The sequence below is a fragment of the Aulonocara stuartgranti genome (genome assembly GCF_965226115.1).
Source record: "Aulonocara stuartgranti genome assembly, chromosome: 10".
NCBI classification, from domain to species: Eukaryota; Metazoa; Chordata; class Actinopteri; order Cichliformes; family Cichlidae; genus Aulonocara; species Aulonocara stuartgranti.
Window position 1 is genome coordinate 17,305,550 of NC_138946.1, and position 14,219 is coordinate 17,319,768.

The 14,219-nt window shown below is 41.4% G+C and overlaps 1 protein-coding gene across 4 annotated transcripts in view; it reads left to right on the forward strand.

The window, feature by feature from the left end:
• Positions 1-14,219, forward strand: part of dclk1a (doublecortin-like kinase 1a) — a 47,336-nt gene that overhangs the window by 13,739 nt on the left and 19,378 nt on the right. For all 4 annotated transcript variants that reach the window (XM_082549126.1, XM_082549125.1, XM_082549129.1 and 1 more), the window contains 2 exons: positions 2,060-2,159; positions 7,662-7,769. In XM_082549126.1, the coding sequence (XP_082405252.1) occupies positions 2,060-2,159; positions 7,662-7,769 (208 nt within the window). The remainder of the gene's footprint in view (positions 1-2,059; positions 2,160-7,661; positions 7,770-14,219) is intronic.

Sequence of the window (14,219 nt, forward strand, 5' to 3'; positions counted from 1 at the left end):
AGCAGCATGCGTCATTAGAGAGTGACTGATGTAACGTAGGCTGTGTAAAGACAAAGAGAGATGCGTTCATTGGAGCATCACAGGTGACAGATTCAGCTTGCTGCAACTAAACACGAGTGTATGTGAGACCAAAGTTTGCCTGAGCCTGAAGCAGCCAATAACATTATCAGTGACAAACTTTTCAGTAATCGCTGTGCTTTCAAAGTAGAAGTTGTGTTCAGTGTACTGTAAGCACAAAATCTGATATCACTTCGAAAAAAATGTGAAAAATACTCGAATTAAAAAACTTTACCTTTAGAGAAGTGGCCAAGTCGTCAGCACTGACGCATTTGGGAAATGTTTCCGGCATCTGTATCACGCCATCTTGTTAGGAAGTTGAGCCGCTCGCCCCTGAAATAATCACCAGCGCTATCAGGGGACATCAGGGAACAAAGCAATATGCACTCTGTTATGAAACTGGAGTAATATCATTTCCACACGCAGACACACACACACACACACACACACACACGCACACATATGCAGACACACACACACACACACACACGCACACATATGCAGACACACACAAGCATTAATTTAAAAAGTTAAATGAAAGTGATCCATACTCCACAGAGAGCCTGTGCCTGAGATTAAACTTGTTTTCTATCTCCCCGCTGGCTCATCTGTGGGTCTACGGGGGGTAAAGCAGGACAACTCCCTTCTTGACACACACAGACGCACACACAGAATGGCCTCTTTGCTGTTTATTTGGCATTTTGCTGATAATGCTGTTACATCATTTGTGACTTTCTTTTGGGGCACTGATTGGTGGCTAATGGGAATCTAAATGGATTCTTAGATGCTAATTGCCATGAAAATGCAATAACTGAAGCTTTGTGTTTGTGTGCTAACTTCAGGCGGTGTTACACTTGCATGCAGCCTAAACTATAATAGCTCCTAATAGGTTTTTGGTAGGAGATTTGTCATACTAGATGAATGAACTATTGTCTTCCAGTAAATCCCTTTCTGACTGTACCGTTTCCAGTGGAGAAATATCATTTGGAATATTGATGTCTTGGAATTGAAGTGTGATGGTTGGCCTTTGGGGTGTAATTAAAGTTATTTGAGCAATTCACGCAGCGTTTAGATCAGATATGTAATTAGCTGTTGACTAAATCAAATAGGAAAAAAATGAACGGTGGTGTGCTTTTCATCCTGTTTGTCATCATAAACAGCCCATTGCTGAGGTTTCTTCCTGGTAGAGAACCAGTGATCTTACAAATTAAAAAGGCACATAACACCTGTCTTGTGCTGCAGCTGAAGATTTGTGAACAATGTGTTTATTAGGCGTGTCTTAATGAAATGGTGTCCATCTGTAGACAGCCTTAAAAAATAATCCAACACTAACTGTGGTGTTAACCAAATCTGTGGCTTTGGTTTTAACTGCACATTAGGGAGCTCATCAAATAATGACAGCGACGCCTTCAGAGTCCTTTTATCCGTAGGTCCGTCTACCTCATCCATCCTTCTCTTTGTTATTCACCACCATTTATAAGATACTGGCCTTCATTTAACCCCACTTGCTTCTCTGGATGTCCGGTGCATGAGCTACGGTGCATCAACAAATTAGTGAGTCAGCAAGGTCCCATTATAGTTACTGATAGACTGATTAGGTGCAGAAGCAGCACAGCGCTGCTGCTTGGGGACTTGTCGGGAACATGGACTGTCTATAAAGAGGTTTGGCGAGCACACAAAATGAACCAAACAAAACCAGCACGCACACACCTCTGGTGTTCTTCACAGTCCTCAGGCTCAGTGAATGTGCCCCTTCACCCGAGCACAGGCAGAGGAAGCCAGTGTTGTGAGCATGCACAATGCAGAGTATGTGAGTGGCTCTCGCAGTTTGCAATGTATACATACAAACACTATCAGCAGCTTACAAGTGACTAAAGTAGACTATGTGACTAAATTTGCCAACATGTTAGCAAATTGCTGTTGTCAGAAAATCTCATTTTCCTGAATAAAACGTTGAGCATTTATCCAACCTTACAAAAACTGAACTCTTCCATCTTTTCAGGTGTCATGCCTGCAGGACTTCTTTGGTGACGAGGACATCTTCGTGGCTTGTGGACCAGAGAAGTTCCGCTATCAAGATGACTTGATGCTGGATGAAAGTGGTGAGAAATACCTTCTCTTACATTTCTATCCTCACGTTTCCTATTTTATTCTTCCCTCCCTTCCTTACTTTCTATTTTCTATCAAATTAACCAAATCTTTTTTTTTTAAACCATTAGTCATTTTATAAGCACTCTTTAAATGACCCCAACTTTGTTATTGTTACGGTTTGACGGGGAGAACTCAAGCGCAGGACTCCAGAATCAGCTGTACACAATAATTTATTTACAGAATCCACCTTGTGTATTTACAGGAAGTGCAGGGCAGTGCTATATACAATTAAGTGAGCGACGGGGCTCTGGGGAAATCCAAGGGGGTAGTCACGCGTTCTCCAACTCTCCACACTCACGGCCACAGGTTCACTCATCCACACTCGACACAAAGAATCACACGGGGAGGGAATCCAGGAGGAGAGACGGGGAGACGAGGAATAGTTACACAGTTCACTTCTAAACATTTGACTTAGCTTTGCTGTAGACTTGACTTTCACTAACGCGTGGCAGACAACGATCCAGCGAAGAACAGCAGTCACCTCCTGGCTTAAATGCTGACCGCCCTGATTAGGCTCAGTTGTTTCCTCCCACCGAGGGCGTGAACCCACAATGACAAGAGGAGAGAGAGAGAGTGGAAGTTGGAGAGAAAGATAGAAAAAACCTCAGATCAGCCGGACACTGATCCTGCTGGGTGTGACAGTTACTATTTGTGCTAGAGACAAAAGGAAAATACTTTTGGAAAGAATAGAAGATATTTGGTGTATCATGGCAGCACAGAGCTGTCATAAGGTACTGCTTTCTGAACACAGCTCTTCCTTCATTAGCATAACTTCTCAACCACTTTAGGCTAGAGAGAAAATTCAAAGGATTCCTGAACGATAACAATTATTTTGACATTTTACAAAATTACAAAATAAGTCCAGGGTCCTGCATGATACTTGGGTGATAAAGGGCTAAGTACATGCACGTCATCATAAAACATTTCAGTGAATAAAATAAAAAAAACATTACCGGTAATCTTCCTGGTTCAACCCTCTGCTTGATGTCCAACACATTTTACATTTTGGGCCACAAACAGCCCACTTTGACCAGTGAAAGTCCCATTTCTGTCAGTGTAAAAGAAATTTAAGTACACATTTCACCCTGGAGATATCTTCATATAAAAACTGTCTGTTTCTCTTCATGATGAAGCAATGCTGCTGACACTTTGGGCTAAAGTTGCAAGAAATAAATGTATAAAATTGCAATAAAAAAAAGGTTTGGTAGCTTGTTGCCCTGACTGTGTTGGAATTGTAACACAGAAGAGTTTTGCTAATTCACAGCACGATTTTTCTCACTAAAATAAAACAAGATCTTTTCTGTCATTTAATTGTTTTTTCTATTACTTTTTAACTGGTGTTGTACAAATGTAGCAAAGGCTGTAAAACTAAAAAGCAGTTCAATAACCGAAATTTATGTCCTCATACATTTTTTCCGAAGCCATTGCATGGGCCAAACTGGAGTTTTTGAAAGGCCCATTCTGGCCACCGGGCCTCATGTTCGACACCCCAGCTGTAGGCTGTCTACTTCATCCTCTCCTCTCGGTCCACTGCACTTAAACCACCGTCTAACCTATTTTACCATTGTTCCTCTCCCTCTTTTCTGCCTGTCTCCCCACCGCTATCCACTGAGGATGTGTTCTGTCCTCACTTTACCCATCTGTGTGTGCTGCTGCCTGTCTTTCTCCCCCTTCCCTTCACTCCTGCCATTTAGTGCTCATCTGTATTCTTACCCTCTCATCTCTCTTCCTGTCTCCTACATGAATGAGTGTGCACTGGGTTTTGTTGAAAGGTTTATTCAATTTATTTGTTTCCCAGGTATCCATCCCGCCATGGTTGCAAACCTCCGCCCCCTACCCTCTTTTGTCTCCCTTTTCCCCTCACTCCTCCTCCTCACTGTTCTTTCATTTGGAGCACATTGTGCCTTCCTGCTTTCATTAGCTATGTCTTCCTTTGGTAACCTTCCTCTGTCTTGAGAATGATAACAACAAAACTTTTTCCTTCATGGAGCAAGGTTTATAAGCCTGTGATTCGACTATGTTTAATTAATTACTGACGATTGTCTCCATAAGCATTTTAAACCAATCACTTATAGCTAAGAAGCACCTCTTATCCGTGTGATGAAAATGTAATTATCTGCCCACGCTTGCTACAACTGTGTGTGAACAAAAAACACACTAACAGCACAGCAAGCATGCCCACTGTCATCCTTGCTCTTAGAGTTCGTAGAGTACATTAGTACATTTTCTAGTACATCAGGATTTGCTGTATTTTCTTGCTGGAAGAATACAATAGGGTCATTTCCGCCTCAAAGCTTCCTCCAAATTCGTTTTTTGAGCTGCTGTTGTGAAAAGAGCTCCAGTCCTCTTTGAAACACTGTAAATCTGTGGAGTTCAGCTGCCTGTTTTCGGTTTCTTTTCATGTATTCCCAGTTTGTCCCAATGATGTTGAAATAAGGGCTCTGTGGGGACCACAGAAGTGGTTGCAGGGCTGCTTGTTCTTGTGTCTCTGCCTGTATCGTAGGCTGCTGTCATGCTACTGAGTGAAGACTAGTCAGACAGCTCCCTGATGAAAACACGTGTTTGAAGAATCCAGATATGTCAAACTCAAGCCTGTACATCTCTAACTTTCACCTAAAACTGCGTTTAAACTTCAAGCGTTGATTTCTGACCTTGTGTTGACTATTTAATGTGTGAAGGACATAAAGGCCTGGTAATGTAATCGTAATTCAGTTAATTATACTATAGTGATCTAAAGGAAAGTTTTCAGGCGCCCATGTTTATATTTTGCTAGAAAAGTGTGAAATAGGTCCAAAGATGCATTTGTGCAAATACATAATAACAGGCAAAAACGGAGGTTGTATAAATCTAATGAGCCTGAAAGTCAATGTTTGGTATTCCCATCTTTATTCTTGCACACAGCCTGAATGCTCTTAGGCAAGCCATCTTTTAAGTAGTCTTCAGGAATAGTTCTCCAGGCTTCTTGAAGGATGTTCAAAGCTTCCTTTTTTTTCTGTTTTCTGTCAAGATGATCTCACGCTGCTTCAGTAATATTAAGGTTCAGGCTCTGGAGAGGCCAATCCATGACTGATATAGAGTTTGTGTGTTTTTCTATTCAGGTGTGCTTTACGGCAGCGGGAGTGTGTTTGGGATCTTTCGCATAAGACCTGTTGTCACTAATTTTCCGTTCAGTTCTTGTGTAATTTGGCATCCATAAGTCTTTGTTCTCTATTTATCTTCCTTGAGAATGGCTTCTTAACAGGTACACTTCCATTAAGACCATTTCTGATGAGACTTCAGTGAGCATTAGATTTATTAACTGAAGGGACAGATGTTGTTGGTACAAAAATACTATTTTAAGTCTGTCAAACTGTGTTATCTGTATTATTTTTCATAGACTCATCTAAAGAAATTGGAACAAATAATGTGTTTTGTTCAGGCTCCTAGTAACAAAGTGGCTAAAGATACTATTTAAAATGGATTCTGTGTTATCCGTTACGTGTGGACACAACACTGGTCATTCCTTGTGTTATGTGCGTTTTTTAAGCCTGAATGATTGATGGGTCAGTGTTAAGTGGCTTAATAATTAATGAATAAAAACATTCCTGTGAGAATGGTCCGGTACAAAAATGAGCAGTGATAAAGCAGCCAATGTCCAAAGAAAAACTTTGAAAGACCTTCAGAAAGCCTGGAAAACTAAACCAAATTAGTAATGGCTCAATACATGGTACCATATATCAACTGTCCCCCGATCACTCCCAGTATTTCCCAAGAATGTGTGCCAAATGCATTTAAATGCAACACTTCTAGTTGCAAATAGCCAGATGTAACATTATCTGATTGTTGTGATAATTGTTGTAATCAGACTACTCCTTGCTCCATCCCCAACCATATCCAATATTTATTAAACTTCAGTTTCATTTAACTTTTATTAAAACGAAAAAGGGTGCAATCTCTTACATTTATAGGGAACATCTTCTTCATATCCAAAATGTTTCCACTAGTCTCGTATGAAAGGTCCTCATGTAAATATTGTGAATAACAGATTACCATAAGAAAATGTACCCCAAAGATACCAAATGTCTGCTATGAAATGCTGCAACATGACCATAAAGGAATGAAAATGATCTTTTTAAAAATCTTACTGAGAATGGAGAGTATACATTCAGCTTTTACCCACGTAGGATCCTTTGTTTAATTTCTCAATTAAATGATCTCATGTGACCATTGAGGGGCAGTATGGGAATGTTCTCTAAACATCCCAAATGTCCTTTATGAAAGTTTGGGCACAATCAACACCGTTAAAAACGTTACACAGACTCTTCTACATAGGTCGATTTTCGTCAGGAGAATTCGTCTGAACCACATTTCCCCCCCAAAAACAGTGATTATAACACAGCCATATCTAATGTTTTATAGACACAGAGCATGATTTGACACCTCATCATGCGCTGGCAGACAGAGCGCAAGAGGCAGAAATAGACAGACAGGAACGGAGAGCGACAAACGAAACAGACAGCGTAACAGAGAGACATCTGGAGTCAGAGCTGCAGACAACTTCGCCTCCTCTCAGCATCGCTATAATTATCGCCTCTGCCTCAGCTCTGGCACACTGTCATCATGTTAACACTCGGTATTGTACATTAATCACTGGGCCACAAACGTCTGCCACACAAGCAAATGCAAATACAGACAGACACACAGCCAGGCTCTCATATGCACGCACGCATGCACACACACACACACGCACGCACACAGACATGTGCGGGGCAAGCTGTACAATTTGTCTTTCCCACTGGTCTATAATGGCAATGAGCTATAATGGGGCTGGGTTAATGAACAGTGGAGGAGTAAAGTTTTGGGGATGGAGCCGACACGGAGCGTGTGTTTTAATACCATCACATGGCTCATTTACTAGCGCTGTGTGTGTGTGTGTGTGTGTCTGTAAGACCTCCGTGAGTCATAGCTGTCACTTCTGAAGCACCACAATAATTGCGTTTGGAAAACGAGCCCACTGAAGGTCAGGGCTCGTTTTTGCAGGGGGACCTGAAGGTAAAACCAATTACAAGTGTGGCGATACATTAGTGGTTTGCTGTTCTCTTGCATGGCTAAAGGTTAGACTCACTCAAAAACAATATTAAAACAGTAGCTGGCTTAAAATCCATAAACTTTTCATTTCAGACTAACAGAGCTGTCGTGTTGTTCGAGTGCTCTGATGGTGTAATATTAAGGCTGTTTCTGTGCCACAAACCAGTGTCATGTTACAGTGTCGCACACCTAATGTCAGTTTATTTGAGCATGAAATCCCGAGTGCTGCAAGAAGGTAAAAAAGCTGCTACCTCCTTAGGATTTGAATTTCTACAGCTTACACATTTTGGATTTCAGCGCACTGGATGAATACATAAAGGTGAGTGGATTAATATTTGCTAAACAGTCCCTGAACACCTCTATCTGTCCTCTCTTTGTGCTTGCAGAGTGTCGTATGATGAAATCATTGATCTATGGGAGGATGTCAGGCTCTTTGAACCGAGGCTCCCCCAGAATTGTTGTCCAATCGCTGCGCAGCAAGTCGCCTGCATCTGGTAAGACAGCAAAAGTTTCTGTCTTCTTCTAGTCCTCTCTTTAAGTAGTTTAACACACCCTGTAACTCATCCCCTGCCTTTTTTTTGAGCTTGTGCATGTCTGCAGCACCTCAGATGCGTTCGCCGTGGTCGGGAGTTGTTTGTGTAATAATAGCTCATCGTCTGATTGCTTGGTGTTTTCTAGATCGTCACTTAATCGGCATCTCAGCGCAGTATGAATGAACACGATGAAATCTGAGCTCTGTGGAGTGTCTCGCGGCGTACATATGTGAGCTGCGCCTTGTTGCTTGAATGTGAATTCAAATGAGAATGTTTTCACAAGGGAGGAGAGAAAAAGGCAAACAGGGATGAGAGAGGTAAAAAGCAACAAAAAAAGAGAGAGAGAGGGAGGGTGGAAGGAGTGAAGATGAGAGGGAAAGATGAACGGGGCTGGTGACTCAATCCTGCAGCTCCCCAACAAGCCGTGCTTCACCTGACATACTAATGAAATGTAATAAGCTTGCACTGGTGCCTGCTCTTATTGTTTGTGCCTGAGAGTCTGTCTAGAAGTCCTTTTGAGATAACAACAGACCAAACGTGTGTGAAAACAATCATTCTGATAGATGAATGCAGCTTTCATTAATGCACCACAACTGTTTGTGTGTGTGTGTGTGTGTGTGTGTGTGTGTGTGTGTGTTTAAGAGGCCAAACATTCATTCGGTCTGTCTCAGAGCTGGCGAGAACTTGATGATTAGTTTAGAGCTTTGAACAAAATCAGGCATTGTCTGATTGCACAGCTTGAGCTTTGGTTGTGTGTAATATGCCTGGTTATGCAACAGTGCACTTAACTTTTCCTCCACACTGTAATCATTTTATGATTTGTACGCGTATAAAGACCTATTGGGGTTTTTTTTGGTAGGGGGGTTATTGAGTGGGTGATGCAACACACAGAAACTACTAAAGAAGAATTTGTTCCACCTGCTGCTGAAGTCCAGAGGCACCATTTATTTCTTTATTATTATTATTATTATTTTAACCTTAAATCGTAACCGTAACGTGACCACGCAGAACGAACGCGAACATTTGCTGCTGGATTTTTTGTTGACCTGAATAGGAAGAAGGATGTAAACAGCTGGGGTAAGGAGAGAAACTTCTGGATGCTGAAGGCTTGAAAACTTTGGGGAAAGGTTATGAGAGTGAGTCATACACCACCATCTGATCTCGCTGGCTGCAGCAAAGTCTGGAATAAAGGTGTATCCTGGTGTGTGTGTGTGTGTGTGTGTGTGTGTCTGTGTGTGTGAGAGAGAGAGAGAAAGAGAAAACAAGAGACTGGCGGAGGGAGGGACTGATTCGTCTTGGTTGCCATGGGAACATAGCACAGTAGGAGCATGTAGCTACAGACACAATGGCCTGTGACAACCATATATGGCAGGGACTTCCTGTGAAATGGCCTGCAGAGGGGAGAGGAGCTGACTGACGTTCGGCCCTCGCCCTGACTCAGAACGTCCCTGCGTTTTTTTCACGTCGCCAAAATGTTCACCTTCTGGTGTTGCTTCCGCTGCTTAACATCATCAAATATTCCCTGACTGGTGTTGACTGTTTTCTGTTTGTATTTACTCCCTCAGACATTGTTGGTCAGGAACAAAACAGCAGTGGAAATCTGTCTGACCCTGACTAACCTTCTGCTGCTCTTTTATTCAAATGTTAAAAGCACATCGTGTTCCCTCCCCTTGAGGACAACATGTTCTGTTATAGTAGTGAACAACAGCTGATACTGCTGAACCAGGAGCACATTCACTTATCAATCTGTATGTACAGTTAGGTTCATATTTTCTTTGGACAAAGACACAATTATTGTAGTTTTCTGTGGATTTTAAATCAAACAATCACTGTGTGACTGAACCATAGACTTCCAGCTTTAATTCAAGGGGCTCAGCAAATGTATTCCATTAACTCTTTAGGAATCACTTTTTTTTTATACACAGTCCCCAATTTTTAGAGGCTCTAAAGTAATTGGACATTCGTCTAACAAGCAGTTTAATGGCCATGTGAGGCCTGTTCTGCTGTTATTCCTTGAGCTCATTCCAAGTGTTAAAATTTGAATTTGGAAGCTGTTCACTGGACCTCTCAATATGAGGTTTAAAGATCCATTCTTAAAAAGAAGGAATGAACTGGCCAGCTCAGCAACACCGAAAGACCAGAAAGATCACAGAGGAGAACTAAAGTGGATGATCAGAGAATATGTTCCCAAAGAAAAACAACTTCATAACATCAAGCCAAGTCAAGACCAACACTCTTGGGGAGATAGCAGTATCATTGTCAAGGTCAACAATCAAAAGACACCTTCAAAAATATAAACAGACACTTGTGCAAACTACTGGTTTGGCTCAAGAGCAAGACATCCATCCACGTTAGGCTTTGCCAGAAAACATCCAAAACAGCCTGCACACTTCTGAAGCAAATTCTTTGGACAGATGAAACCAAAATGAACTTTGGGGAGGAGAAAAGTAAGAGAAGGAGAACAATAGCTCATGATCTGATCCACAGTATCTGCCAAACATGGTGGAGTCAGTGTTATGGCATGAGCATGGATGTCTGCCAGTGAAACCAGTTTACTAGTGTGTGTCGATGATGTGACTGCTGGTAGAAATGATAGCAGATGGACTGTGATAAGGCGTACAGGGCTGTACTCTGCTCAGACTTGAGAGCATGCTTTTCAGTTACTGAAGAAAAACTGAAGACAGAGAGACCCACAAAAACACATCTGAAGATGATGTAAAGGTCTAAAGAAAACACAGCATTTGGTGATATCTGTGGTTTCTAGACTTCAGGCACTCACGATTTTCATCTAAGCACTGAAAACAGTCTTTATATTTAAAATCATGTTATTTTGTTCAATTACTTTTGAGCGTCTGAAAATGGGGGACTGTGTCAATGTCCAATGACATTTGATAGGCGTTACTGTGATCAGGTCTCATCACTGGTAATGAAAATAAAGACAATGTATTTATTTACAAACTTTATTTACATCTAAAGTGTTGCGTTAAAGGCAAGTTCAGTGGTGCAGTTTCCCAGTGTGTGCCGTCTCCTCTTGCTATGTGCAATTTGCAGGTTTAAGTATTACTACTGCTGAAATATTTGATCACAAGTGTTTCTTTACTCTGTTTTATATCATTCTGATCGGACACGTTATGGTTATTGGACTGCTATTTACAGATGTCAACTTGGGATTTTTGGAAATTTTGAGTATTTTGGGTAATTATAGACTACAAGCATTTAATCAGTAAATCAAGAGAGAAATTAACAGATTAATTAGCCGTGAAGCTTATTCTTAGTCCTAAATTAGAATAAATATAACAAAAACTGAGATCTGGGGAGCATGTGATCTTACATCATCAACACATTTTCTCAAAATAGAGACATTTTGAGCAGTAACCTGCTATTCCTGAGCTTTGAGTTCACAGCCTCCTGATATCAGGACACAAATTAGAGTTAGGTCTTTCAAATAAACATCATAAAAGACATCACATTTTGGACAGTTACATTCACTTGAAAGCCAAGGCTAATTTTCTCCATTGTAGTCCTGTGTGCGCAACGTATTAGTTAAAGTTGAATAAATCCTCAGAGTTAAAATGCAACAAATTACTCAAAAATCACTGTGTGATCATATTGCTGTTAGTTATGGATGGACATCTTCACAGTGGAAATAAGACTTCGACATCAGAAAGACTCTTGGCAGACAGTAGAAGTGTTATTTTTCATCCATGATGTCAGTGCATGATGACGATCTCCTATAGTTTTTAACCTTGCTCCGGGTCTTTGGGTGTGCTGAAAAAGCAGCCTTGAATTCCCACATTAATTTTCCCTTCAGCCAACACAGACATAAAATTCTTGATCACATATAATAAGCTGGACCTGAGGAGCTGCACAGAGCAGATGTGAGGCGAGAATTATCTGCAAGGTAGTGAAAGCCAGATAGTGAGTGCACGTAACACAACACGTGTGCTGCTAAGCACCACCTGGTGTTCTTTGTGTGTGTCTGGCTGCTCCTCATTCTGCACGTTTGCAGGGCACAGAAAAGCAAAACAAGCGAGCTATAGACAACCGCACACTCATACGGAGACAAATAATGCGATCAGGAGAATCAAACTGAAATCAGAGCTTTTAAAATGTATCCACATAAGGCACAGGTGTGGTGTTTAGTTTTCTGACTTTGTGCGGTTCGCTTGTGCAGGTGTGTCGACGCAGTGATCGCAAGACCTTTGGAGGAGTTGGTCTCGTTGCGTTTCTAAATGAACTCCAGAGTGGTTGGTTTTTGGTGTGAACCTCATCCAATCAGGATCCCAACCAGCTACCAGGTGTATGTTGTAAGTTATAACTAAAAAAAAAAACTATAACCCCGTGTGCTTTGCATTCTGAGATGCGGCAAGATACTATAGATGTGCAAAAGTCTACACCAGCTAACAGCTAACTGTGAAACAAATGCAAATGTTCAGTGTACTCCAATAGTCCAGGACACAGCACCTTTTTCCTGTATTTGCTTTTGTTCCTTGCATCCCAGACACATCTGGGCATTAAGGAGACTGTATAAAAAAAACCCAACCAAACAAAAAAAAAAACACGGGGAAAAGCTCCAAGCTCTTCCATGCTGAAAGAAGGTGGTTAGGATGCCTCCTGGGCAATTCCCATTAGAGGTTTTCCAGGCACCCCTCACTGGGAGGACACCCAAAACTCACTGGAGAGATTATGTACCACATCTGGTTTGTCTTGTCATCTTATCAACTTTAGATAATCAGAAGGTAATGGATGGATGGAGAAGTTATGTGACTTGTGTGGTGGGAATAGGCAGCAAACGATTAGGTAGAGCTACTCTACAGACCTGCTGTGCAGTATGTGGAGCAGGTCATCTACTGATAAGAATCCCTGGCTGCTCCAGTCTGCATGCCAAATATGCAAGATACTAACCCCAAGTTGCTATGAGTATGAATGTGTGTGAATGTTAGAAGAAAGTGTTTATGTGAATGAGGCATGTTGTATAAAATACTTTAAGTGCTCCGGTAGAGTAGAGAAGCTCTATATAAGAATCGGTCTATTTACCACGAGTCTGGTTCACTCTGAAAAAACGCTTTCTTGACTAATCCCTAACTTTTTAACAATTTTACTGTGTTTTCAGAAGAAAGCAGCTATTCAAAAAAATCATTCTATTTTTAATAAGCATTAGATCTAAAAGGTTCACACTAAGGATTTGTGATAAACAGCGCTTGTATAGTGATCAACAAAGCAGTCACAGTTGTGTATTGCTCACAGTGAGATTATACTCCATATAAACTGCAACACACAAAAGTGAATGGAATATATGTAAAAGCATCTCTGTCGAGTATCGGATTTATGTTGGATATGTGATGGAGCAAAAAAAGGATGGTGCAGCCTTTGCGTTCCTTTATCAGACTAGAAAAACACGTTGTCTTTGGTCTCTTTCATGAACAGAAAGCCTTCTGAGAAATATGCTGAATCAATGCAGAACAAACAACTTCTCGTCCCGCTTCCCAGCACAGATGAAGTTTAACTCTCCGTCCTTGTACGTACCGAAGAACATCAAAGCTCAGAGACTTGTGTGCTGAATGTTTGTTAGGTGAATCATGCTCTGTCTCGCCGATGAATCATAATTGCACAGAAATAGAATAATTTGAAATTAACGAGAAGGCATCAAAGTGAAGGAAAATTAAATGTTATGTTACAAATTCCATTTAAAATTATTCAACCTTGCAATTTTAATGCGTCGCTTGGATGCTGCCTCGTTCCCCTTTCGTATTGACGGTGGTCGTATTTAGCATTAGTCTTTTGGTTGTGTGTCGGCAGATTGTTGCTTCTCAGGCTGACATTGTCACTCGAGCGTCGCTCTGAGATGATGTCACAAGCACACAAACCCAAAATAAAGTGAGAAAACATTTTGCACTCATACATAGTTTCTCCTTCCCCTCCCCTCCATTTTACCATCTGTCCCCCGGCTCTCCTCGAATGCCTCATGTCAGCTAAAATTAACTGAGAAGTGCAGATGTAGTCAGGAAGAATCGCTCTCTCGCTGCCTCGGCGTCTCACCTCGTGCTTTCCGTCATAAGCGGCTCCTCGTGAATGGAGAGACTTCACGCTGAAGTGTTTGGGGCAGCTGACCCAAAAATAAATGCAGGGTGTCTCGAGAGGATTCCCTGCTGGCAGCGGCAGCTTCTGAACTGTGAACACATGATGTCTGCAGCCTTCAACACATCTCTTGCTCGGAAAAATCCAATCATGAAAGGCCCGAATGTACTTTGAGCAGAGGGGATGCAACAAATACAAAACAACAGCACTAAATGCATAAGGACACATCCTTTCAGGCAGCTTTGGTGTTATGAAACAGAGCTGCTCTGGTGCTTTTATTGACTTCTGTTATGTCATTTGAGAATTGAGAATTGAGTCATATGAGAATTTGTA